At 37.9% G+C, this 27261-nt stretch overlaps 1 protein-coding gene across 3 annotated transcripts in view; it reads right to left on the reverse strand.

Moving 5' to 3' along the window:
* ATP6V1H (ATPase H+ transporting V1 subunit H) overlaps positions 1-27261 on the reverse strand; it is a 144696-nt gene that overhangs the window by 27126 nt on the left and 90309 nt on the right. For all 3 annotated transcript variants that reach the window (XM_032846582.1, XM_032846579.1, XM_032846580.1), the window contains one exon: positions 13739-13852. In XM_032846582.1, coding sequence (XP_032702473.1) covers positions 13739-13852 — 114 coding nt within the window. The remainder of the gene's footprint in view (positions 1-13738; positions 13853-27261) is intronic.

Consider the following 27261-nt stretch of genomic DNA (forward strand, 5'->3'; position numbering starts at 1 on the left):
AATGGAGGTAGGTCATATTGGTCCCAAAACCTAATAATCAATATCAAAGCACATACTTATCATTTTAACACGTAAGATTATATAAGCATATTTAACTTTTTTGAGTTAAACTTCTTGTTCTCCAGCAGCCTTTTTCTCTCCTTCTTCCTCAAAAATAGAACCAATGAACTTTTTTAGTAGGACATGTGACTTTAGCAAAGCCTTCATTTTCCAGTACCTTAGCCACATAACTAAGTACTGACTAATAAGGAGAAGTGTTGGGGGTGCAATTCTAGGAGACTCCCAGTTGCCTGGCCCATCCATCACCACCCAGAGTGATAAGAATGAGGGCCACACCCTAGGAATGGCAGCATGCAGAGCAATACCTCTGTACTATCAGTTCTGGACTACCTAGCCCTACCCTTTCATGAGAGACAGTTTAGAACAAACATCTATCATGTTTCAACTACTGTTATTTTGGGTCTCTGTTATATCATTAGCTTATCATTAACTTATCCTTCCCATTATTTTTCTTCTTGAATAAAAATATGAGTATCTATACTAGATACACACTGGCTTTAACACAAGTGTATGTGACTAGGTCAATTAACCTGGCATGTAAAAATATGCTAAAATAACAGTTCCCTGACAAACTTAAATAAATCCAAACAGATGGCAGAACTCAGATTTTTTCCAAATACTGAAATTCTGACATTTTCCTCAGTGTCCTGCTTTAATACATAGTGGTCTCTGACACAATTTCCAACTGATAGCTCATCATTTATGTGTTGCCTGTCCTAATTCTCACCCATGCAGAGATGAGCACAAAGGCTGACTGAGACGTCAAGCCAGAACTAACAACAACAAAAAAAATTTAACAACAAACAAGTTAGAAAGCCTTAAGCACCACAGAAAATAGCAAATTATGACCATATAATATGATCATCTATCCCAACTGAGAAACTAGCACATTATTCAAGACTAGTTAAACAAAGAGACAGAAAAGCAGAAATCAAACAAAAATAGGTACAAAAAAAATGTCAGAATGTGATGACTTGCTTTTATATTATCCTTTGGGAAAAGTTCGAGGTTTCAGGTGGATTTTAATGATGTTTCTAAAAACATGATATTACGAGCATCTTGGTCTGAAGAGCATTAATCACTGATAAGAAATCATTTATTGGAGAAAACACAAAGTAAATTATTCATTAGCAAAATGAAGGGGAAATCAAAATTCTTTGTTTTAAACATTTCAGGCCACAAATTATATTCAAAACTGTGCCAAAAATCATTCAAGTAAAAAAAACCAGCAGCTACTCTAATAGCTACCTATTTTCTAGTGCTCTGCCACAAATACTTTTGACAGTAAATATTCCATTCTACAGACAAACCTATTTGTTTTTATTTATTTGTTGACTTTAAAGATTTATTTATTTGAGAGAGAAAGAGAGAGGGCAGGGGGAGGGGAAGAGAAGGAGAGAGAGAGAGAGAGAATCTCAAGCAGACTCCTTGCTAAGTGCAGAGCCTAACTCAGAGCTCGATCTAATGACCCTAAGATCATGACCTGAGCTGAAATCAAGAGCGGGTCACTTAACTGACTGAGCCACCCAAGCACCCCTACAAATGTTTTTATATTTAATAATCAACCTAATGCCTATTATTTATTACACTCACCCTAATTTAACATGATATTAAGGTAAAATAACTTCTCCTAACAATTTTCTCCAAATTGGGAGCTTTGTTCTAAAGCTTCAACTTAAAAATTGATTTCAGGAAAGTAATTAGTCTCTTTTGTCACAATGTAAGATGTCTATTCTTATAGTCCCAATTTTTTAAAGTATATATTTAATAGTTAAAATCTAAGTTACTTAAATTTTTTTATTTCTACAGGGTTAAAAAATCAACAACTTTAACCTTGTTAAAGTAAATCATGGGTACCAAACAGTAAATAGATACTATTCTATCATGATACCTAGAGGAACCTCAGAATATTATTCATGAACAAAGGCCCAAACAACTAACATGTTTGCTATCACCCAACAAATAACTTCTGTATTCTTGGAATCCTCAAGCATTAAAAAAAAAAATAGTAAGAGAAGCGTGAGAAACATTACTTCAAAGAGACTATAAATGATAAAAAGGTGTTCCAAAAATGTATGCTAAGAGGGGCACCTGGGCAGCTCGGTTGGCTGGGCAGCTGACTCTTAATTTCAGCTCAGGTCATGATCTCAGGGTCATGAGATCAAGCCCCGTATTGGGCTTTGCTCTGGGCATGAAGCTTCCTTGGGATTCTCTCACTCTCCCTCTGCCCCTCTCCTCCTGATTCTGTGCATGCTCCCTAATGAAGGAAGATAGGAAGGAAGGAAAAATGGGAGGGAGGGAGGAAAATGTATGCTGATATATAATAAAACACATATAGTTACTTGGGGTGAGAAAAAACAGGTCCTGAAATGGCTACTGGGGCCGATCCATGAGTTCCTGTGTGTAGGAAAGGAGTGTCTGATTGCTGGGCAAGATCTACACACTGCTAGCCTTTCTGCACAAAAGACAGGGTGTGGAAGGAACAAAAGGAATGAAGAGATTCCTGTAATTAAGTCCAGTCAGCAAACAAACCTGGTTTCTGCAGTCGAGACAAACATAGCAAGGACTTGGGGGCAATGGGACGAGGGTGAGGGGAATGATCAATACTCACAATGTTGATTGTCACTGACACTGACAATAAAATAGACACTGACAATGAACAGGCAGAGAGGAGACAGAAGGTGGGCTAGTGGTACAGCAATGTCACCTGAACACCAAAGCAAAGCCCTGCCAAGTGTCTTAAGAAGTGTCTTACTATTTAGGTGTAAAATGGGAAAGTGTATACTCATTAGGCCCCCAAGTATGCTTTACACAACAGAATGACAACTTGGAATTTGAATTATACAGATGCATGTTCAAATCTAACTCCATAAATGGGAGAACCTGGGAAATCACTTAACCATCGTTATGCACTGGACTTCACATCTGTAGAACTGAGAACAGAAATGTCCATCTTGCAGAAATGTGTGAAGACTATGTACATCCCTGGCTACTGCCTTAAGAGAATTCTCTTCTCTCTCACAGTTGGGAATAGAACTGTTCCACTCCACCTTCATCTATTATCTATATAGCACACCCAATAACTGGTAAGAGTGGGAAATATTCTGAACACTTAAAGAATTGTGTTGCTTCCTAGCCACTTCCTAGTGCCACCTTCAAATATAAAGTCTGAAACATACAAAGTGAAATCTTTAGCTAGGAGGAAAACATGTGCTTGGCACAAACTGGACACCTACCCTCCCCAATTTACCAATTCATTTCAATAAATATTTATTTGCTAAATTGGTTCAGACAAGAGTTTTAATCTCACCAAGAGAAGAGGTACTGGCAGGGAGGTTTGTCTACACAGTTAATAGTAGACAATCTCCACCGAATTACCTTTCCAAGTAACAATCCCATCCAGCTTCTTCAAGGCCTTCCCTTTATCAGTTTCTCCCATCTAACTGCCCCCCCCCCACCACCAATTGCATTTAAACATTTCTTAATACAGAAATAAGTGATGACAGCAAACATCCACTGTCTACCTCAGACCCCCCACGAAATGCTGTCCTTCCTCCTCTTGTCTCCTAGAGGGAATGACCACTGTGACTTGCTTTAATTCTTCACCATCTCTGGGGCAATCTGCCTGCTCATGACCACCAAGTGCCCTGGGTCAGGGCACCAATGGTTTTCTTGCTGTCACATCCAAGATGCATGTACATGCCTCCTTGCCCTGGTCCCCTTGGTGGTAATTTACACTGCCTACCACTGACCCAGTCTTGCTTGAAATATACTCTCTTTTTCTTCCCTAATAGCATATGTTCCTGGTTTTCTCCTAACCCCATTTCTCATTAGAATCAGTCTTTCTCCCACCCCCACCCTCCTTGTGTAAATCTATTGCTATTCTGTCGACACCTTAATACTTTTGTCTCAGTCTCTAACAGTGGTTCTTAACCTCTTCTGGCCCCAGACCCCTTTGCAAATTTGAGGAAAAGCATGTACCCTGCCCACAGAAAGTATTTATACACAGGCTTTTGCATACAATTTCAGGGAGTTAATCCAAATACCTCCTGGAGAAGAGTCCCACTCTTACATATATTTGGGGGGTAATCTCATCTACTGCCATGACTTCAATCCTCTATTATAGCTTTAGCTCTATAAACTCTAGCTCACATCTTGCTCTGGAACACCAAACCTGTATTTCTATCTTTTGAATTTCTCCTTGGATATAATACAGGGACATCAAATTTGGGGGTCCAATATATCAACTCTTCACTGCCATTCATGAATCCTGTTCCTCCTTCATCAGGTACAGAAGAGACAAGTGACCAAGGAACAGGCCCAGCAGGAAGCAGGGAATCTGGAAGGGCATACATATAGTCAGCTCACTACAGGAAGCTCAAGTAGACAATCATGAAGACAGTGAGGGGTTAGCCTGCAACTGTGGAGAAACCCTGAGAGGACCCTGGGCAGAAAAGCCAGCCTACAGAAAATAACTAAGCATATGGGCTACAGATGTGAAGATCCATGTGGTCAGAAGGAAAAGGAGGTAGAAAAACTTGCTGCCTTGCTTCCCACCAGCTTTCTGGTTCCCAGTTTCAGTGAAACTGTGTGACTTCACCTACTAATGGATTCCGTGAGCGAAGCCGACATCCTTCTAATAGAGTTTCTTATATTTATACTAACTTGAGTAGATTTTTGTTTCTTATAAATAAACCACTCCTGGTGAAGTAAAGCACACATATACAGAAGTTCAGATCATAGTTTACAAAGGTACTCTCACTAGTGTACTAGAACCAATCACATTCTTATTTTGCTCTCACAGAAACTTCTAGTGGCTAATTTGTTTCTATAATTTTATCATTTATATTACTTCTTGTGCAGCTCCTATTTAAATATGCGGCCTCTACTGGCAATCCACAAAAACACTGCAAATATTTTTTATTGTCATCTAAGAATAAATTTTTACCACCCTTCAATTTTATCAGAAATATAAGTTAACAAGTTAGCACACATATTCTTACTTAAAATAACTTTAAAAAATAGCAAAATTGCTGTAGGTTGTCAAAACATAATAAATTGGGTATACTTGATTCTAAACATGCAGAATATACAGAAAATATCTTAGAAAATAGGTATATATGATGCATCTATACACACATGCATATACACACAATTCTCTTATGTAGGCAAAACAAAATGAGACAATGAAAAAGTAGTGTCAAAATAATGTTTGGGGCGCCTGGGTGGCTCAGTGGGTTAAGTCTCTGCCTTCAGCTCAGGTTATGATCCCAGGGTCCTGGGATCGAGCCCCACATTGGGCTCTCTGCTCAGCAGGGAGCCTGCTTCCCTTCCTCTCTCTCTGCCTGCCTCTCTGCCTACTTGTGATCTCTGTCAAATAAATAAATAAAATAAAATAATAATGCTTTACTAACATTACTAACACAGTAACCATCAACATATAACCGCCTTACCAAATAAGACATCTCATTAATTTATATGTCTAATATGTCTGAAGAAAACAGATGTCTGCTGTCATCTAAATACCTTATGATTAAACTTCCTTAAAACTGTGTTAATGTTTGAATACATTAAAACAACACATCGCTCGGTGTGCCAAATAAAACCTCTACTACTAACATCTGATGAAAGGTATGGTTAGGAAATGTTTTTTGAACAGCTTTGCAATGTCTATTATAAAAACACTCCTGAAGAGATCAAAGATATAATGTCATTTTCAGAAAATAATAACTAAGATAGGAAGCTGCTATCAAGTCACATTTCTCTCAACATCACCACCAGTATTTACAGTCTCTAAGTACTTCCCCAAAGATTACTTACTAATTACAAGAGGGAGAGAAGCTCATTACAGTAGAGAAACCTTATGCCACTTTAAGCAGGTGTAAGTTAACACTACCAATAATAGGGTAAATTGACTCAAATGCTTCCTGATTAAGACACTAAGAAGAACATGACATCCCCTCTGTGGTATTCCTGAGAAAAATGCATACCCTAAATCTAATCGGGAAGAAAGAGCAAACTGAAATTGAGGGACATTCTACAAAACAGCTGGCGCTGTAGTTATTAAAAATACCGATGCTAAAAAAAACAAAGAAACACCAAAGAACTATTCTATTTAAATGACACTAAAGAGATAGGATAATTAAATGCAATGTATGATCCTAGACTGGACAAAACATATTTGCTACAGACAACAGTGCAAACAATAGACAAGGAAATATGAATATCAACTATGGATTACAGAAGCACATCACTGTGCTAAAGTGATATAAAAAATCCAGGTCCTAGGACTTACGTGCTGAAGCATTTAGGGCTAAAGGATCATAATGTCACTTAGTCTCAAATTCTTCAGAGAGAGAGACAGGGAGACAGAGACAAAAAGAGAACATACAAATGCAGCAAAAAGTCAACAAGTGGTGAATCTAGAGAAAACAGCACTAGTTCACCGCATTGTTCCTTAACTTTTCAGTAGTTTAAATTTTTTCCAATTGAAATGTTTTTTAAAAAAAATAGAAGTTTTTTTTCATATCCCCCTTCTCTTTTGCAACTGGGGGGTGAAAACTACATCCGAGGGATAGGGGAGCAGGAAACTGAACAATCCTGGTTCTTTTATGACCTTGTTCACTCACTCAGTGATTATACCAGCTCTGGATTTGCCTTGCCAACAAGTACAGTTCACATTCCATGAGAAAGATAAATCCCTGATATAATCCCTTCTGTAGGTACAGAGAATTATAGGGAAATGTTCTAGAACTCTGATACCATGTATGTCTAAGGAACCTGAAGAAATAAAATTGTGTTCAGATTACTGTGGTTGCATTAAATCTTCCTGCAATACTAAGGCATATGACCTCAAAGGTGACCTTTTAGGAAAAGCTCAGCCACTCCCAGGCTCCCAATTTCCTTTCTGGTGACACAGCTGGGGCTTCCCATATGCAGCGTGCTGACAGAGTGCCTCTGCCTAGAAGTCGTCCCTATCTAGACTCCTCTTCACCAGCTAACTCCTTCTTGATCCTTAAGAATAAGCCTGGGCATCATCTCCTCGGGAAAACTTCCCTTTTGAAGGCCCGGGAAGAATGAGCCACAGTTCCCAAGCTCCGATGGCACCTACTCATACTTCTGCCCCAGCCCTCATGACACTGCACTGAAGGGGTGCTATGTCATGTGTGCTATGCCCTTATTTTCTACTTCCTATCTATATTAGCACATATTCAATCATCTAGTAAGTATTCCTGTCCATGTCTAAATCAGAGACAAGAGTAATAACTACAGAGATAACAGTAACCACTCCCTCAACTGGGAAAGTAACTGCTACAAATAGAACAGCACAGTGTTTAACCAAATGCTAAAATATTTTCTCATAAGATATTTCTGGGCTGTTGAGCAAGGCAGAGGAAACTGTCATTCAAGACACTATTTTTGTTCAAGCATCTCCAAATACCTGCCCTTAAGGAAAGTGGGGCAAAAAGCTTCTGTAGGTACAGAGAATTACAGGGAAATGTTCTAGAACTCTGCTACTGTGTATGTCTAAGGAACCCAGTCTTTTAGGAACACCACTGGCTCCTATACTAACTCTTTTTACTGAATTCATTTTTTTTTAATTTATTATTTTTATTTTTTTTAATTTAATTTATTCTTTTTTTTAATTTATTTTCAGCATAACAGTATTCATTGTTTTTGTACCACACCCAGTGCTCCATGCATTCTGTGCCCTCTCTAATACCCACCACCTGGTTCCCCCAACCTCCCACCCCCCCACCTCTTCAAGACCCTTAAGATTGTTTTTCAGAGTCCATAGTCTCTCATTGTTCACTTCCCCTTCTAATTTCCCCCAACTCCCTTCTCCTAACTCCCCATGTCCTCCATTTTTAAAAATAACAAGTGAGGGGGCGCCTGGGGGGCTCAGTCATTAAGCGTTTGACTTCACTCAGGTTATGACCGCAGGGTCCTGGGATTGAGCCCCACATTGGGCTCCTCGCTCGGTGGAAAGCCTGCTTCTCCCTCTCCCTCTGCTTGTATTCCCTCTGTTGCTGTCTCCGTCAAATAAATAAATAAAAAATCTTAAAAATATTAAAAAAAAAAAGTGAGGACTGGTGATGAACATTATATAATTCACGATGAGGGTTAGTTATATAGTAGGTACCTAATGCATCACTGTATAATTCTTTTAAAAAGTAAATCTAATACAAACTTAATTAAAGGAAATTTACATCAAAAGCTGTCTTTGTTTAGACGACAGACTTATCACCATTTTTTAAATGTATACCTCAAAATTTCAGTGGTGGTGAAAACTTACCAATTCATTTGTTACCCATAAGATTTTGTTCCCCATCAAGAGAACATCTGGATGATCTACTTAAATGGAAACTAAGAAAATAATTCAAAAATTTAATTAAATCTCTAAGATGAATAAATATAAAGTTTGCTAAGTCTTTATCTAATTTTTAGCATACTCTAGTCTATGGAGCTTTATTTAATACACACACATAAAGCCCATGACACATTCATGTGATCACAAACTAACTGTCCCACCCGCTGAAAGAGAAAGGAGAAAAAGCATTTAAAAGCCAAGCATGTTAGTCCATTTTTCTCTGCCTCCCTCACTAGACAAGACTTTTCTTTTCCCCACACTTTACTGACCCTTCAAAACCCCAATCAGGTGTCTGTCTGTCTAAAAAGCCAAGCCTAATGGAACAAACAACAACATGAATTTGATCCACAGATACACCCGTCACATGCCCTTAAATGTGAAATCTGCATTTGATTTTACACTTAATTATAAAGTACAGCGACTCCATTGTCTATCAGTGGTTTTATACTCTTTTCTGTCTAAATGCTCATTGTCTACTTCTTCCAAATGTTTACTTAGGCTGGTACTTTGCAACAATTTAGGATTTATGTTATGCTGCCATCTCCAAAGCAATTGTAATTAAGTGGACATAGTGTCCAGACAAATTAGTACAGCCTCAATACATCTCTAACTAGCAAAGAAGAAGCAATTTTAGCCACCAACTTCATGGTGAAAAACAGGCTATACAGAATTCTTCTTTACTTGGAATTGGTTTTGATATATTTTCTAATTGAGTTATATTTGTTTTTGAAAAATACACAAACTGATACTAAAGACATTTTCAAAGATTCTTCCACTAAAAACATTGTATGAATAATGTGGAAAATTCCAACACCCAAAGGGTGGCCACAATTTTCTAAATTAATCCTGGAAAATGTTAAATCTGGAAATGTTTTATGCTTATTAAAAATCACAAGGAATGTTTTAGTAACATGATTTTTAATGATAAAAGGCTAATGTAGAATTTTTTCCCTTCAGTTCAGTTCATAAGTAACTATTTCAATCACTGTATTTATGGCTATGTACTTACAGAATAATATTCTAAGCAGACATAGGCATTAGAGAACAAAGTAGTATCACTCATACACTTGGCTTGGTGAGGTCTCTGTTACATTATTTACCTACACATAAAATAACTGGAGGGAACAACACTCTTATAACTTATTATTCAGCTTAAAAAAAACTGAAAAATAATCTAGAAACAAATAGAAAATTCTACACAAGATCCTCTACCTACAAAATTCAGTGTTTCTTTCCTGAAGTCCTGAGCTGTCCATATGCACATACTGTTGCTTCTGAATTAGAGGCTGATTACATTTAAAATCATTCTGTAGGAGAAAAATGATGACATTTTATGATATTGAATTATAAAGTATAAACTAAGGGTATATATAAAAGTTCTCTAGAGTATGTTGTTACTGTTTATATATTTTGGCAAATTTATTAATATAAAAATCTGGAGCTGTTCAAAGAATAAGAGGCACAGAACAAATGCACAGTGGGTATGGGAAGAGCATTTAGAAGGAGGTTGTTAAGTGGGATTGACCTGCTCAAGACCTCCTGAACTGAGGAGACATGGGTGTGTTCCTACCATCCCGTCCCTCCCTGGCAACTCGATTCCAGCCCCCATCGACTCCCCAACCACATCATTGAGCCTTTTTGTGTTCCATCACTCCATGTAAACATAGGAGAAGGGGATAAACAACAGCAACGCTAAGACCTGCAATTCATGATACTTTTGAAATCAACCATAAAATCGTGAAAAGAATTAAGAATTTTCCCATGATACACAACTCTGTTACATAAACTCAAATCCATCTCTATATTATCAAAAACTTAGTATTTAACTCCTTAAAATTAAGAATCAAAATCAAAATCCATAGACAGCTCAGTTCTATAATTTCATAAGTATCCAATTTATTCTTAAAATGTAATTTTAAACACATTTAAAACAAAAAATATTCCATGCAGTAAAAAATAAATATTATTTTACCATATCCAAAATTATGATTTAGTCTCATAAACAGAAGCTTTAGAAGGAATGCAACATCAAAAAAATCTAAAAATCACGTAGGGTAGAAAAGTGAAAGAAAATCCAGAGTGTGTGGGAAATCTGAAAAGTGTGGCCTAGGAGCAAACAATGAGTACAAATAAACGTGCAAAAATGTCATGAAAAGCTGCTATTGCCATTGAGGCAGATTTCCATTCTACTTTGATCTATGATTATATTTTAATTATGCTCAACTAATTTCTTTCACTACACAGTACTAACATAAATCATTTATAAAAACTCATTTTAATTAAAACAAACAAAATGCCAGAAGGAAACAAAATCAACTCTGTTTTCATGTTTGTATCTGTGTGAAAATAAAACAATTCCAAGAGAATTTTGTAAGACTCAATCAATAAACATCTTTAAGACACCAGTGCCATATTTTCAGGGGGAAAAAAATCATTTACTTTAGGCGAGTAAGAAAGGCAGTCTCCACCAGCATGATTTAATAAAGACAAATTAGATACCTGCATAAAGGCATAAGCTCAAAATCCTTTTTACAACCGGGGATACACTTTGCGGAAGATTTACTTTCCAAACTGCATTCTATTTGATCTCATGTTAATCTGACATTTAAATAAACTGCTATTACTTGAGCAATTTTCATACTCTGGCACAAAGAGACATGGAAATGTATATATCACAACAAAATACATGTCACAAAAAAAATTTTCTTCATACGAAAATTTTTTTCAAAAAGTGTAGAAAAATACTGACATTAAGCTTCTCCATCAAAGGAGATTTGTCATAATTAAAACAAAGTTAAAAGAGCTTAGCATATAATTAGAGAGGAGGAAAAAGGATATTCTCTCATCAGCTAGTCAGTGATAGAGAGCAAAGAACCAGTTTCTGGCTATAAAGACATTTATTTTTTTCTTTTGTAATCATACACTGAAAAATGTACCAAGAAACTAAATCAAGTTCCTAAATTCAAGGAAAATATTCCAATTGCACGTGTCATCTTCAATGCATGATAATTTTCAACCAAAAAATTTTCTCCACTAGTAAAGAAAAAAGGTTAACTAACATCTTATCTTATACCCATCTTTTCTTCCACATCAGAAGTATATATCAAAAAAAAAGATAAACCCAACAATAAATCCTTCATGAGAAAGAACTATTAAAATGAATTTTTCTTATTGACAAAGCAGGATTTATATACTTCAGCAACCTTAAATTCAACAAAAAGAGAAAGTAAAATTGTGTTTTACAGAAGGCAAATATAACTTTGCTGGTTGCAAAAGCCTCAAATTCTACTAAATGCAAACATTCTTTAAACTAATTTCAAGAAAGAGGCACAAAGAAACCAAGAGATATAAAATTACTAATGAATTCATTTTTGTTGAAAATGTGGCCCATGGTAAAGTGAAACAAGGAGAGAAATCCAGTGGAGTATTCTGTTTTATTGATAGCCTTGAAAAGTTTTTTCCTCCTGCTAAAGAGATAAAAACCATTTCTAGTGCCCTCTGCCTTGATTCCTTTCTTCTTGCACTGAGTATATGAAAACAAGTAAAAACACCTTCAGTCCATCAAGTGCAGACAGCACTAGCTCTGAAATCTATCCAAGTTCACCTACTTGTCATCTCAACTTTCAGTGTTCTAGTCCAAGCCACTAGCCATCTCTACTCTCAACCACAATGAGAATCTACTAAAATAGTCCTTTGCTTTCACATTTACCCATATAATCCACTCTGCCAGAGAGTAGCCTAAGAGATCTTTTTAAAACATATATCAAATATTCTCGTTCTCCCATTTTAAAATTTTTCAAAGGCTTTCAACTCATCTTGTAAAAGGAAGAGCCAAATGGTAGCCCACAAGACCCTACATGATCGGTTCTCTGACAGCATCTTCTTTCCCATTTTGTTCCATGCTGGCCCTCATACCACCCTCAAATTAAAGTCTCTCACACCTGGTGCTGTTGACAGATTGGGAAGAACACTTGTGATGGGGGGCTGTCCATGCATTTTAGGATATTTAGCAGCACCCCTGGCCTCTACCCACTTATACCAGTAGTACCAGCACCCCCCATTGTCTCTGGACAACCAAATATGTCCCCAGACATTGCTTTTAAAGAAGCCCAGCTTCATGGCCCTTTCCCTCTCATCCTCTTTACCTGAAATGCTACCCCTAATACCTGGATTGTATGGCTAGTTCCTTATCATTACAGTGCCAGCTTAGCTGTTTTGGCCTACTCGGAGAGGCCTTCTCTATTCATCCTATGTAAAGCTACACCTATTTCCATCATATCTATAGCCCAGCATTTCATACAGGGTACAAAGTCCTCAAAAGGTGGTTATTGAAAAAATGCAAAATGTATTTATGAAAAAAAGTGCTTAAGTGGCAACATCTTCATATCTCATGTATGATGCCACAGCAGCGCTCCTGGATAGTCCCCTATACAGCATTGCCTGCATCTTTCAAATGCATGTCTTCCAAAGCACCATTAATTCTTTCCTTGGAGGTACTGGTAGTGTTACTGCCAGTTACAAGGAATGTTATTTGTTCCCTGTGCCTTAACAAAAACAGCCCAGCCCTAAAGCATCCTTCCAAATGGTGAAGAACAGAGAGGTACATGACCTCTTCAGTAGAGGATTGGAAGCACTCAACACCCAACTCACAGTGAAAAACAGCCAGAGCAAAGGGAATTCCGGTTTGTTCCATCATGGACACAAAAGGCTCACCACTGTATCTAAACAATCACTCTTCAATTTATCTTGTTTTAGGTAGGTACAAAAGGTCCATAACTTTTATTTGAAAAATAAAAACAAATGAGAGGAAAAACTGACTTCCATTACTTCAAAAGCAAAAGGCTATAATGAATGAGATGTGAGAGAGATGAATCTTAGTTGATCAATCAGCTTTTAGCGTTTTCTTTAGTGTTTTCACATGAACCAGTAAAAACCATTCAGGTTAACCATATGTTGAATAGTTACACTGTGCAAAATTGTAAAGCCTCTGATTAGTAATCCAACTGGATTCCATTCAACTCCAAAAAAGCTGGATTCCCTTAAGCCACAAATATCCTTTTAGTTATTTCTAGAATTGTTTTTGATATTAGTACTGTGAATACACATTTTTTGAGAACATCAATGCAGTTAGTCTTCCCAAAACATTATCATTGCTCTTGATTACTAAAATATATTTCTAGATATTTCATCAAAACTGCTGATTTAAAAAACTATCATTCGTCATTGCATTTATCAGAGAACTTTTCAAAGGGACAAGTGAGAGCTTACAGATCAATATGGGAGAGGAAAGAAAAAGCCAGCACATACCAGTTGTGCACCATGAGTTTCTGCACAGCCAGAAGAGCATTGTAGCGAACCTGCTGGTCCTCGTGGTGCATGTGGTTCATGACCAGCTGCTTCCCACCAAGCTGTTCAATGACCCTGTGGAATAGAAGTCACTTTGTGAAGATGCTACAATTCCTTGCTAACTCACATTGTTAGTCAGCAGAGAGCCCATATACCAGAGTGCCAAGGGATTTTAAAGAGAGAAGTTCCAATATAGGTGAGTAAACCAACACGTCTTTTTCAATATCATTTTTCCTAACTCACAGATTTAACATATTCAAGTATTTTCTCTTTTGAATTCTTACTGGGGAATCCAGCTGTTATTCTCATTTCCTAATCCAGGCAAGTATCCTCTACCTGGATACCTCACAAACTATTGTAGTATTCTAGAGTACAGTTTTCTAAGTTGTTGAGTATTAAAACTGATTACCAGTATTTCTGGCCTGCTTAAAAGCAGTATACTGAACACCACCTAATGTCTGTAACAGTATCAGATCAGCATTAAATCCACCAGTTGCCGTGCTGTGAGCGAGGCTCAGATGATGACAGCAGGGAACAGAGGGTTAAAAAACACCCAGCAGAAGTCGTGTTAATTTCCTAAAAAAGACTTGGTTTATAAGATATCTGCCCTTTCTTATAATGATGAAAGATGCCACATGACCTCCTGGCCAGTGAAACAGAGGAGAAAATTCCTATTGTCAAGAGCACCAAGGTGTTGACAACTGACACTGCTTTTTCGAAAATGGTGATTTGCTTCATGAAAAGAGGTTCTCTGTTCGTTACAATGGTGCAGCTGTGGCTAGAGCTGTGGAGGCTTTTAACCCAGCCCAACAGTGTGGAGTCTTCAGCCCACACCCTCTCGTGGGAACCACCATCACTACCACACAGTCAGCAATAATGCAGGCAGGGCTTTGGTGGTTGCAGACAGTCTCAAGGACAGGTGGATGGCAGTCAAGAGTGTGAGAGAGAGGCTTTTGTCTGTAAAGCTTTTTATACTTTATTGTTAAAGCATCTTTTAAAAAAAAAAATACACTGAATTGAGGGGGGAAATACAGTATAAGTATACCCAAACATCAGTTGAGTGCTTGTTATGCACCAAGTACTATGCTTTAAAATGTTACTTATCTAACACCAGCTCTGCTCATTATTGGATAGATTACATTAAGTCATTTAACCTAGTAAACTCCTTCCTGCTAAGTGAGGGGAACAAAGACACCTCTTTCATGGCATTGCTGTGAAGACCAAAGGCCATAAAGCCCTGGTCCCTGCAATATGGTACGCCCATGTCTGTTGTTATAATGATAATGACACTGGTGATGTGATGGTGATGCTGGTGATAAGGACACAGGGGCTGCTTCCCTTCAATCCATTCTCCTCCAAGCAATCTTTCCAAAAATCTGAATTATCACTTTCCCTGCTTAAAACAATGCCTGACTGGGTCCTTCACAGTCTGACTTGGAGTCACAGTCACACACCTTTGCTCTCTGCACTGACTCCCAGGCCTTCTTTCAGGTCCTTCAACCACAGGTTCTTGGCACATGCCAGAAGCTTTCCCACTTCATATAACATCCCACTATATAAAGATAACTTCTATGCACCTTTAATATCTTGCCTCAATTGCCACTTCCTCAGAGAAGTCTTCTCTCAGCCCATATTAATCCCTCAAATATGCCCTTTCATGGCGCTATGTATCTTTCCTTGTACTCATCTGAGTTGCAATTTTATACCTGAATGACTTCATAAACTATTAAATTTGTCTTCCTCATTATACAAGAAGATCCATGAAGGACAAACTATGCATGGTGTTGCTTACCCTATGTTCCCAGGGCTCAAGACAGAAAGTCCTCATCAAATACCTATTAACTAGATTATTGTATTTTCTTAATATGTACTACATTAATAACAATATCTATTATCATCCAGGTTTTTTTTTGTCAAAATGACATCATTAAAGGACAAATAAGCCTTCAAAAAAGATAGCCTTTTATTGTAGCAAAACTGCCTAATGATAACCCTCCCTCAATTGCTCTAGCATACTATTACCAGAATCCCAACAGCGAACATTTACGCACCACTTACTATCTGCCAATTGTTCATCTCTGCACTTTCCATTATTAACTCTTCCAAGAGTTTTAAGTAGCCTAGGATGGCAACTGGGATTACTGATGGAAAACGAAATTTAAAAGAAAAACATACAAATTAGGCATAACATTCAGGAAAAAAAGTCATAAGGTCCAATATGCCTTTTTCTCGCATGTGCTTAGAATTATCCATTGCCACACTAGAAAATAATGATCTCCCTAAGGGGATGATTTAACTAGACATCAGTTTACCTAACATTTTTGTAATCATATTAATTTTGTGGAACTGCTAAAACTCATAGGTATACATGTACACATGGGATGATGATGATAATATGGAATTCCTTCTGCCTCAATATCACTGAGATGCCAAATCAGTAGATATCAGACACTAAAGTGAATCTGTGAGAGAACATCACATACAGAATTCATAAAGAATTCTAATAATTTTTAATCCCCTTGGGGAATTCTATGTCAAATATTAAAGGATCCAGGAAGGAGAAGGATGATTTGTAAGTGCTCTGTGGAACGTGATGAACCACATGGTAGGTCCCTCCCCAGCAGAAAAGAAAAAGATGGTGATGGCTTCTAATCCCATGCCAAGGAAACCACACACAGAGACAGGCACATATTCCCTGCAGTGGCCCAAGCCTGAGAGGTCATGGTAATCCACAGCAGCAAAGTAGAGGGAGCCGCGTCATGATCAGCCGACATTCCCAGAGCCTGGGGGTACAAAGAAGTTTGAGTGGCACCACGAGCCAGATGAAACACAATACCCAGCCTAGGAGAGCTGTGGTGAATGGCCCAGAAGAGGTACCTCCAATATACCCAAAAATGTGCTCCAAAGAGAAATTCTCAGCTTCAGACATCCACCAAGGTGGAAAAACATAAAGCAGCCATCAATAATACCAAGTAAAAAATCCCTGCTTCTCCCTGTTGCCTCTTCCTTCCCCATTCACAGCCTCAGGAAGACTGAGGCAGCAGTAGGTAAGCTCAGGGTAACAGAGCCAGGGGGCGCCTGGGTGGCTTGGTGGGCTGGGCCTCTGCCTTGGGCTTGGGTCGTGGTCTCGGGGTCCGGGGATCAAGCCCCATGTCAGGCTCCCTGCTCAGTGGGGAGCCTGCTTCCCCCTCTCTCCCTGCCTACTTGTGATCTCACTCTCTGTCAAATAAATCAACAAATCTTAAAAAAAAAAAAAAAAAAAAAAAAAAAAAGAGAGAGAGAGAGGAAGAGAAAGGACTGTGGGCCTGCACTGCTGTGGGCATCACAGATAAAACAGAGAAGTACTATTTTTGAATAAGTAGCATGAAGGGCTACCAAATGTCTTCAACCAAATCATTTTTGTGATTTAAAATGATTATAGGGCTGTGAGGGTAAAAGTCATAACCCACCTAGGTTTTCATCCAAAGGCATGAAAAGATTATCATCCCTGAATAAGTTTTAAAGGGGTTTGGGGGAACAAATGTGAAGACATTCTTATTTCACCACAACCTCTTATTCAACCAACCAATCTGGTATTAGTATGTATGAGCTACTTTGGGGGGTGCTGGCACAGCTGACTTCTTACTCCCCCTAGTTAAGGTAATGCCCCTGTCTTCCCCTGCCTGTGCCTACTCCTTACAGGGGATACTTCTGTGCATGGTGATTTTGCAAGCAGGAATCCATGACACAAAAATCCACTTTCTTTTCTCTTCCACACTGGTTCAGTGCCACCTGGGGCTAACGGGTTCAGTAACAGGAAGGCCATCTGTCTATTACTGACTTTCTCAGGGAAGATTCTATTTCGGCCTCTATCTGTTATCTCCTTTGTCAAGTTTCTCAATAGTCTGGAACTCAGACAAGTAGGAAGGGATTTATTTATTGGGCCCCATCTGGATCCTCCAACACATGGAAAATACAGCCGATTCTCATTATTTATGGAGGTTGTGTTCTATAAAGTCACCATGAATGCTAATTTAGTGAATACTGAGATTCTTAGGGGAAATACAGGATTATGGTCCTGCAAGCCTCTGGTCATGACATTCCCAACAACTTTTCAATACATAGCCTTGTTTTACGTTTCTGTTTAAAGACAACTTAACATCTATTGTTGATTCATCAACAATGAACTCATAGCCAACAGCACCATAACTCACGCTGGAATAAGCCTTATCTAACACATGCACTTCCTCCCTAAGGTACATCCCAGCCTTCATGTGCTCAGGACACCAGACAGCACTTCAGCTTGGAGGCCATTTTACACAGTGAAATCATCAAAAAAGGCACAAAAATGCAAAAAACATGGCACTAAACAAATCTCAAAAAGGGCACCAGTTTATAGTATAAGAGCTAAGACAAGAAGGCTGAGCATTGCCCTCTTGGACTTCAGTTGTGTGCCCAGCAACTCAAACTTTCCTCTGCCCTGCATGTGTCTAAAAATGATCTTGAAAGCATGAATATTAATTTAAGGATTATCCATAAATTTTATTTTTTCAGTGTTCCAAAATTCATTGTTTATGCACCACACCCAGTGCTCCATGCAATATGAGTCCTCCATAATATCCACTGCCAGACTCACGCAACCTCTCACGCCCCTCCCCTCCAAAACCTTCAGTTTGTTTCTCAGAGTCCACAGTCTCTCATGGTTTGTCTCCCCAGCCAGTTTCCCCCAACTCACTTCTCCTCTCCATCTCCCAAAGTCTTCCTGTTACTCCTTATGCTCCGCAAGTAAGTGAAACCATATGATAATTGACGCTCTCTGCTTATTTCACTCAGCATAATATAATAATTATACATAAATTTTAACAAACAGGGAAATTCACAAATACAGAACCCATAAAAAACAAGGACTAACTATACATGAATAAACATAATCTCAAAAAGCCACCATCATATATGTACATTATGATGGGTTTAAAAAATCAGAGATCACATACCATTTATAACAACAACAGCAGCATATACATGCTGGGCACAAAGCTAAGCATATTTTTTTATGTCATGTAATCCTCACAGCAAATGTGCTGCCTACCCCTCTACACACTGGTGTTTTTGACATTTTAAACCCTTGCCCTTTATACTATCTTCTCATATTACCAGCAGCAAGTAAATTTTAAAGAATTTTGCTTTTAATAATTTATATTATTATATTTATTCATCAAGCCTTCATTTCCAAACTCCAGAGATTCCAACAGATCTCACAGAGGGATGGACAATCTCCACTCCATGGAAATTCAGTGCTGTAAAATGAAAAGACATTTCCTGTCTTCTAAATTTAATTGAAACACCAATTACTTCTAGATTATACAGATGTCCAAAATCATTGATGCTTGAAAAAATAGTGAGAAAAGAATCTTCCTAGTTAGTATATTAATACAAGATATCATTAACACAAGACACCATAAAAAGGCAGGATAGTTGAATGATTTAATTTAGGACTTAGATCCAAGTACCTTGTTCATAAGGTATTATCTAATAACAGAAAACTTGTTAACTGTATTCCGAAGCAAGTCCAGTCACTAGCACATTAGGCTTTAAAGACCGCAGTATTTAACAAACTCAGTATTGGCAAGAATTTTTTTTTTAAGCGACTGAGAGAGGGGTTGGATAGAGAGAAAGAGAATACACACAAGTGCATGAGTAAAGGAGGGAAGGATCAGAGGGAGAAGCAGACTCTCCACTGAGCAGGGAGCCTGATGTAGGGCTGATCCCAGGACCCCAGGATCATGACCTAAGCCAAAAGCAGATACCTAACCAACTTAGTCACCCACGTGCCCCCTGGCAAGAACTTTTAAGAAATGTGCAGCTGGTGAACAGAGGAATATAATTTTAGAGTAAACTTTAAATATCCTAAGAAGCACAGCACTATTTTTGTTTGTTCTAAAGGTCTTTTCCCCTCTTAATGTAGTTCTACAATATATAATAGAGTTACATAAAATATCTTGATAAGGATTCTACTGCTCAGTATGCTACTCATGGTTAATGAAGTTATGTCACACTATAACATATTATGATTTCACAACTTATTGCCAAAAATGGTTAAGTTGCATGTACTTACACACAAGTGGATACTTGCGTATCTATGAAAATAATGCACCCTCTAGAGTTTGTAAGTTTAATAACACAGAAATCACTATTTTGTTCACTATTTTGTATTATTCCATTTTGTTCCCCTTAAAGAAGGTCATTAACTTTCTAAAAATAAAAATAATTTAGGTAAATATTTACCAGGTTTCTAAACGGGAACATTCCTTCGAAGCTTAAAAGTGGAAGAAAACACAAAGATTTTTCACTGCAATGTAAGCTCCATGAGACAGTACTGAGAATGGTGCCCAGCACACAACTGATGTCAAATAAAGCCTTAACGCCTAGTGAATTAATGAATTTCACCATATGGTTAACTGACATTAACATGATAAAAATTTTATGAAAAAAAATGAGGTAAACAGCAAACTTTGAAAATCTCTATCTCAAATGTAGCAGCTAAATTCCCAATAAGTCATATAAATAATTAAAGTACAAATTAAAAGCACCAGGTACCAGTTTCCCCCATGAGAGTTTAAAGAAAAATGGTAACACTCATTGCTGCAGATAAGGTGGTAGAGATGCTATTCTCACACACTGCTGCTTGGAGCTTGAAGTCTTCTCTATTTAATAATGTTTTTAAAATCTCAGGGCGCCTGGGTGGCTCAGCCATTAAGCGTCTGCCTTCGACTCAGGTCATGATCACAGGGTCCTGAGATAGAGCCCCAAATCAGGCTCCCTGCTCAGCAGGAAGCCTGCTTTTCCCTCTCCCACTCCCCATGCTTGTGTTCCCTCTCTTGCTGTGACTCTCTCTGTCAAATACACATACACAAAAAAAATCTTTTAAAAAAAAAGTAAAATAAAATAAAATTTCAGAAGTACTTATATACTTTCTCTCAGTGAATGTATTTAAGGGACCAGAAAAAAAAATAATCAGAAATGTCTGCAAAGATGTTCGCTCTGTTTTTATAATAATGAAAAATTGGAAACATACCAAATGGCCATTTAGTAAAATTTGAGCACAATGGAATACATTTATCTATAGGCAGCATTAATATATGTGTTTTAAAATTTGTAGATGGGAAATTCCCATGAAAAATGAATAAAAATAGGAGATAAAATAGGAGATATTACATGATCAATATTCTGGAAGGAAAAAAATGTACGTATAGAGGAAAAAAACCTGAAAATAAACTATTACTTTTACCTCAAAACTACAGTCTTGTTTTTTTATTATTCTTTTCTGTATTTTTCAAGTTTTATATAGTAACTTGTTACTTTTCATGATAACTCTCAGAAAAGATAAATGAACAAGTTATTAATTTTTATTTGTACATACTATGCTAGGCTTTGTACAAAGGGAAACAGAGCTATTTGCCTCATATTAAAAATGTGCATTTTAAGAGAACAAGCAGGAATTCTTTTGATAGCTCTTTCTCTCAACATTTACTCTGCCCTACTATGGTCAATGATATGCCTCATCAGATATATAGTTCCTCTTTTTGAGAGCTCAGAGACCAGTTTCAGTGGGGAGAAGGGATATAATGAGGAGATCATTATGTATAAGCTGAAAAGGGCTATGGATATATATACTGAACACCGGCAGCACAGAAAATTGGACAGATACTGTGTTTTGTTTTAATAGCAATATACTGGTTTTCCAGGTTAAAAAGAGAAGCATTTTTTTATCAGTCGGTATTTTTACTTGAAGAGATAGAAACTTGCCTACCTAAAGACAGTTAAAGAATCCCTGAAAGGCAAGTACAGCTTGGAAAGCTGGGGAGCCAAGCATGAAGGCTGTCCAGACTGATTCACAAGCAAGTGACCAAATTAGCAGTCCAGCAAGTGTGCTACTGGGGCAAGGCACAGAACCTTAAGTTTCCTCTGCTCATCCCAAGACACAAGGTGCTACGGTCTCCCATCTTCATGGAGCCCAGCCACGGCTCCTGCCTGAAGGCAATGCCTGCCATACCCACTTCCCTCCACTCCTCATTCCTATCAGAAGTCTGGGGCAGTGAGATCTGATTTGCTGACTGAGGCCATAAGCATGTGGCTGGAAGCAGAGGAGTTTAGGAAAGCATGCTGTTGGCATTTTTATCTTTTACAACGAAAGGGAACACATGCTTTGGAAGGTGGGAATTCCTTGAATATAGGAAAATTGTTTAGATGTTGTACTACTTAAAAGAAAAAAACAAACATTCACTACAGTATTCGAGGCAGAGAGGGTAGTGCACTTGCACAAGGAGGGTTGGATGGAGCTCTGGGTTGCTGTTGTGATGTTCTGCTGCCTGGAAAGATGTTCACCACACCATCTGCACCAGTGAATTACGCATGCAAAGGGGGAACGCTCTCTTCTTCGGGACAACTCTCAGGCACTAGTCATCAAAGTGTGATTTCTGGGTATTCAGCAGGGCCACAGGTGGTCTTGTGTTTTTCGAGGACAAAACAATGGAACAGTTTTATTCACATCCCATCATACACACACATTTGAAAAATAAGATTAATGAGTGGTGTTTGTTTCCTGGAAATTGTATCACAGTCTTAAAGGCTGTGGGTCCTTCATAAGAACTGAACTGGCAAGTACAGTTGACAGAATAAATTCATTTGGATAGTTTACTTTCATCTTATTTGCATTTACTGAGAGCACTTATTAAATTCGCAGTTTTGGGGGAAGTTATGTTCTACACCTGAATTTACAAAAACAAGTTACTGAATCAAAATGGTTTCTTTAAACTACAAAAGGAGTCATGAAAATAACAACAAATAGGTGAAACAACAGTAAATAGGACTCCATTTTGAATATCATATGTAAATCTGCATGCCAAGACAAATCTCAGTGTGATGAAAGAGAATGACATATAGGAAATACGGCGGTATTGCTACCTAAATATTCATCACTGGACCAGCAATATATTCACCTGTAGTCTCCAAAACACTTTTGATATGAAACTTTGTCAACTGATCGATTTTCTGTTTGAGATGGAGAAAGGGACAAAATTCAAAAGGAGACAATGCCTGCTTTGTGATGAGTATAAATCATTCCCAAGAAACTTGTAAAAAGAAAAAAGTCCACCACAAGAACACTATATTCTTAGAGAAAGCCAAATTTCCTTATTAAGTAATGTTTAAAATCACATGGTATCAAAAAATTACAGTGGAGAAGAGTACAGCTAAGCTTTGAACAACATTGGGGTGGAAGAGGTTAGGGACACCAACCTCTCACACAGTTAAAATCCACATATAATTTTTAACTCTCCCATAACTTAAGTACTAATAGCCTACTGTTGAACAGAAGTCTTACCAGTAACATAAAGAGTCAATTAGCACATATTTTGTATGATACACCATATACTACATTCTTACAATAAAGTAAGCTAAAGAAAAGGAACTCTTACTGAGGAAATCGTAAGACAAAATACATTTACAGTATTGTATTATAAAAAATCCACATATAAGTGGACCTAGACAGTTCAAACCAATGTTGTTCGAGGGTCATCTGCAATTGCTATTGCGCAGGAGAGCAGATACTTAACAAATGGACAAAATTACTCATTTAACTGGTACTTACTATGTGTTAAGCGGTGTTTAAAGCACATTACATATGAACTCATTTAGTTCTCATATTTACAGAGGAGGAAACTGGCACAGAGAGGATATATGGCAAGGTCGTACAGTTACCAGGTGGCAGGGCTGAAATCTGAACTTAAGCAGGCAAGTTTAGTCTGTGCACTTAACCACCGGGTAATTCAGTACAGATGACTGTGGTACCCATTAGCTATTAGCATATGTACTGTGCATGTATGGAGGAGATACTCCTGATTTCTCTGGAGGGCATAATGTGGACAAGAAGTTGTTGGACTTAGTACTGACAGAGGACTAGTTACGTTTGCCAGGGAGAATTAGTACTACATGGACCAAGAGATTAACTCAGTTGGACCTTGCCTGCCTACTAATCTTGTTAGTGTTAAAAGAAATTCAAGTGTGAATTTGATCGAGTTATAAGAACTGAGTGAAGAAAAACATGGGGGAGCATAAGACTGCCTTTCCAAACAGAAATGTCATTCTTTTTTCTGGGGGTGGGGAATTTACTTTCTTTGCTCATATTGTTTTTCCTCAAGTAGTAGGAAAGGATAATTATTGGTTTCCTCAGTATGTGATACATAAGACAGCACTTTCAGTGATAAAAACCAGTAAAAATCCTTTCCATTATTCTAAGCAACTTAGCAATGTAGTAGTCATCATCTGAATAGGTTAAAAAATATCAACATCAGAGTGCCAGGGTGGCTTAGTCGGTTAAGCATCCGACTCTTGATTTCAGCTCAGATCAAGATCTCAGAGTCCCGAGATCAAGCTCCACATCAGGCTCTGCGCTCAGCGCAGTCTTGCTTGTTCCTCTCTCTTTGCTCTTATCCCACTTGCATTCTCTCCCTCCCTCTCTCTCTCTAATACATAAATAATCTTAAAAAAAAAAAAAAAAAAAAGAAAAAGAAAAGAAAAAAGAATATTGGGACACCTGGGTGGCTCAGTCAGTTAAGCAGCTGCCTTTGGCTCAGGTCATGATCCCAGGACCTTTGGATCAAGTCCCACATCTGGCTCCTTGCTCAGTGGGAAGCCTACTTCTCTGTCTGCCTGCCACTCCCCCTGCTTGAGCTCTCTCTGTCCCTCTCTCTCTGTCTGACAAAGAAATAAAATCTTAAAAAAAAAAAAAGTATCGACATCAAATTTAAGATACCAATACAATTTTTTAGGGTGACTGATTTGTAATGAAAATGGATATATCATTGAAAGTCTGAATTTTTCCAAATCTAAATGTTTTTATTTTATTCATGAAGGAAAAAAAATGAGGACTATAGTTAAAAACACATCCACAAGTTACAATTGAATTTAAAGAGATACTTTTATATGGCCAACTGCAACCACAAAGTAGGTTGGGAATTTTTTCACCTCTGTCTCACAAGTAGCAACATTCAATTTCCCTGCTTTTACATGGAATGGGCCAGTCAACTTAATATATGATGAACTGTTAAAGCAGGTTTCAGGGAAAAGTCTTTCTGAGTCCACATATGATCTGAATATCCAGAACTATCTGCAAGAGACTTTAAACTGTTGTAGCCATTCCTGCCAACTTACTGTAATGGGTTAACATTTTTTTAAATTTAGTAGCAATAAAAAAGAGAAAGTGAATAGAGAACTTGACTTATGCATGACTCAAGCATTCTATTCTTGATACCTTGGTAAAAGATCATGAACAAAATAATTCCTATAACTGACACGAAAGAGTTATCAGTACTTCAAACTATAATTACATTTTTTGAGTATTAATTAATTTTATTACTGTTTATTTCAAACTGTGGGTCTGCAAAGCCACCAACAGTCTATTTATTAAGTTTGAGAAATACTCCTATGTAGGAAGATGTGGGAATGACTTCACAGAGAGAATGAGAGTCTTCAAGGGGCTATGTGATGAGGAGAAAATAATTTGAAAATATATTTCAAAGAAGGAGGAACAGAAAACTGTACAGAAATTAAGTTACTCTCAGATAATACTGGTGAGTGACTTCAAAAAAGAATGAATATACTGGTCCATGGATCCATGTAAGCCACTGGAAGGACAAAGAAAAGTAGTAGCAGTGCCAGAGTTGCAGGCAGGCAGGCATGAATGAATGAATAACTGTTTTAGGAAGTGTTTTAGCACTGAGGATTGATGTATGTATGATACCAGCGATATGTAGGCTGAAGAAGTTAAGCCTGGTGTCCAAGATAATCCTTAACTGGGGGAGACACTTGGAAGGGGAGAAAAGAAGGGATGTGGTAGAACTGGATGATGTGAAGGCATAACAGGTTTCTGATTAGCAGCAGATACGGTGTAAACAGTGTATCCATAAGACACAATTGAAGTCTTAGGGTTCAAGACGTTGGTAACAAGTCAGTACTGTAAGAAAGTAAGTTCTTAAATAAGCTTTTCACCAGTTTTATGATTTTAGAATTAGGATATTTTATCTATATTTGCTTTTTCCCTTTCCAAAAGTACTATAAATAAGCGATTATATAATTATGGAGGATTCACCTATCCTCTCTCTGTTTTTCATGTTAAACACATCTTAGGTGTGCCTGGGTGGCTCAGTGGTTTAAAGCTACTGCCTTCGGCTCAGGTCATGATCCCAGGGTCCTGGGATCGGGCCCCACGTCGGACTCTCTGCTCAGCGGGGAGCCTGCTTCTTCCTCTCTCTCTGCCTGCCTCTCTGCCGACTTGTGACCTCTGTCAAATAAATAAATAAAATCTTAAAAAAAAAAACAAAAAACCACACATCTTAGATGGGCTAGGGACCTGGGTTATTAGCTATATTTATATAAAAGCAAAGTTCATCTTTGTCTTATCTGAAGATTCTCAATTTTTCATAATAAAATAGGCTATTTTAAAGTGGTATTAATTAATGTTAGATAGTTCTTAACATCAAAGTGTCAAGAACTACAAAAGGTCTTGGCTTTCATCCCACTTGCAAGCTAGCAAGTAAAGCTGCCATAGTTTCATGGAGACCTGTAGAAGACACTGAGCCTCTTGGGTCAAAGATAAATGCTAGTTTGTTACTCAAAGCAATTGCAGTAGCAAGAATATTAGAACTTTGTGCTGGTTCCCCAAACCACAATTTCACAGGAAAACATGAAGAGAGTTCAATGAGCCCTGCACATACAGTGTAAAGAAGAGGAACCCTGAACTTAAGGTACCCAAATCTCTCCTAATGGACAGTAAGCATCCTGCCCTTTGCTCCCAGGAAGATATCTATTTGAAAAGAGCATTCAACGTGCAAGAAGGACAGAAAGCTGAGAGAAATATCTCCCCACATATAAAATCTTTATTTATACTTTATCTTCCTTTCTGGCAAGTTTACCTATGAATATACATCACTACACTGGTCACTGTGATTAATCTGGCTGATGCAGGCTGGAATCAAATCCATAGCACCAGGATAAAGCACAATGATCTTATCCAAGTCCCCCAAGGTCCTGGATCTAATCAGCTGGAAAAACGCCATAAACCACCAGGGTCTACTTAAAATTCACGGGCTTTCCCCTTAAGTTTCTGTAGTGACCTTTACACTTGGCATTAATCCAAGTATAGATGGATACTTTATAAAGAATGTGCAGATTCTTCCTTGGCGCAAGAAGGAAGTCTAGGGCAATTCTGTCAACTATAACAAATGCAGGCCAGTGAATTGAATGGCTGAATAAGACATCCTTCACATGTATCTCTCTTCCTCTAAAGCAATAATTTGCTATCCATCCATGGAAAACTGCCTTCCTGGGAACTGTGGGATACAGGTAGGGACTATGAAAGCCTGGTGCTCTCTCCAACTGAAGAAAGACATTTTGAGAGGGCAGGATCACACCCAGGCAGCTGATTCACTGTGGCCCTGGCTACAAAC

Source organism: Lontra canadensis, unplaced genomic scaffold (assembly GCF_010015895.1).
Source record: "Lontra canadensis isolate GAN:19392208 unplaced genomic scaffold, GSC_riverotter_1.0 scaffold177, whole genome shotgun sequence".
NCBI lineage: Eukaryota > Metazoa > Chordata > Mammalia > Carnivora > Mustelidae > Lontra > Lontra canadensis.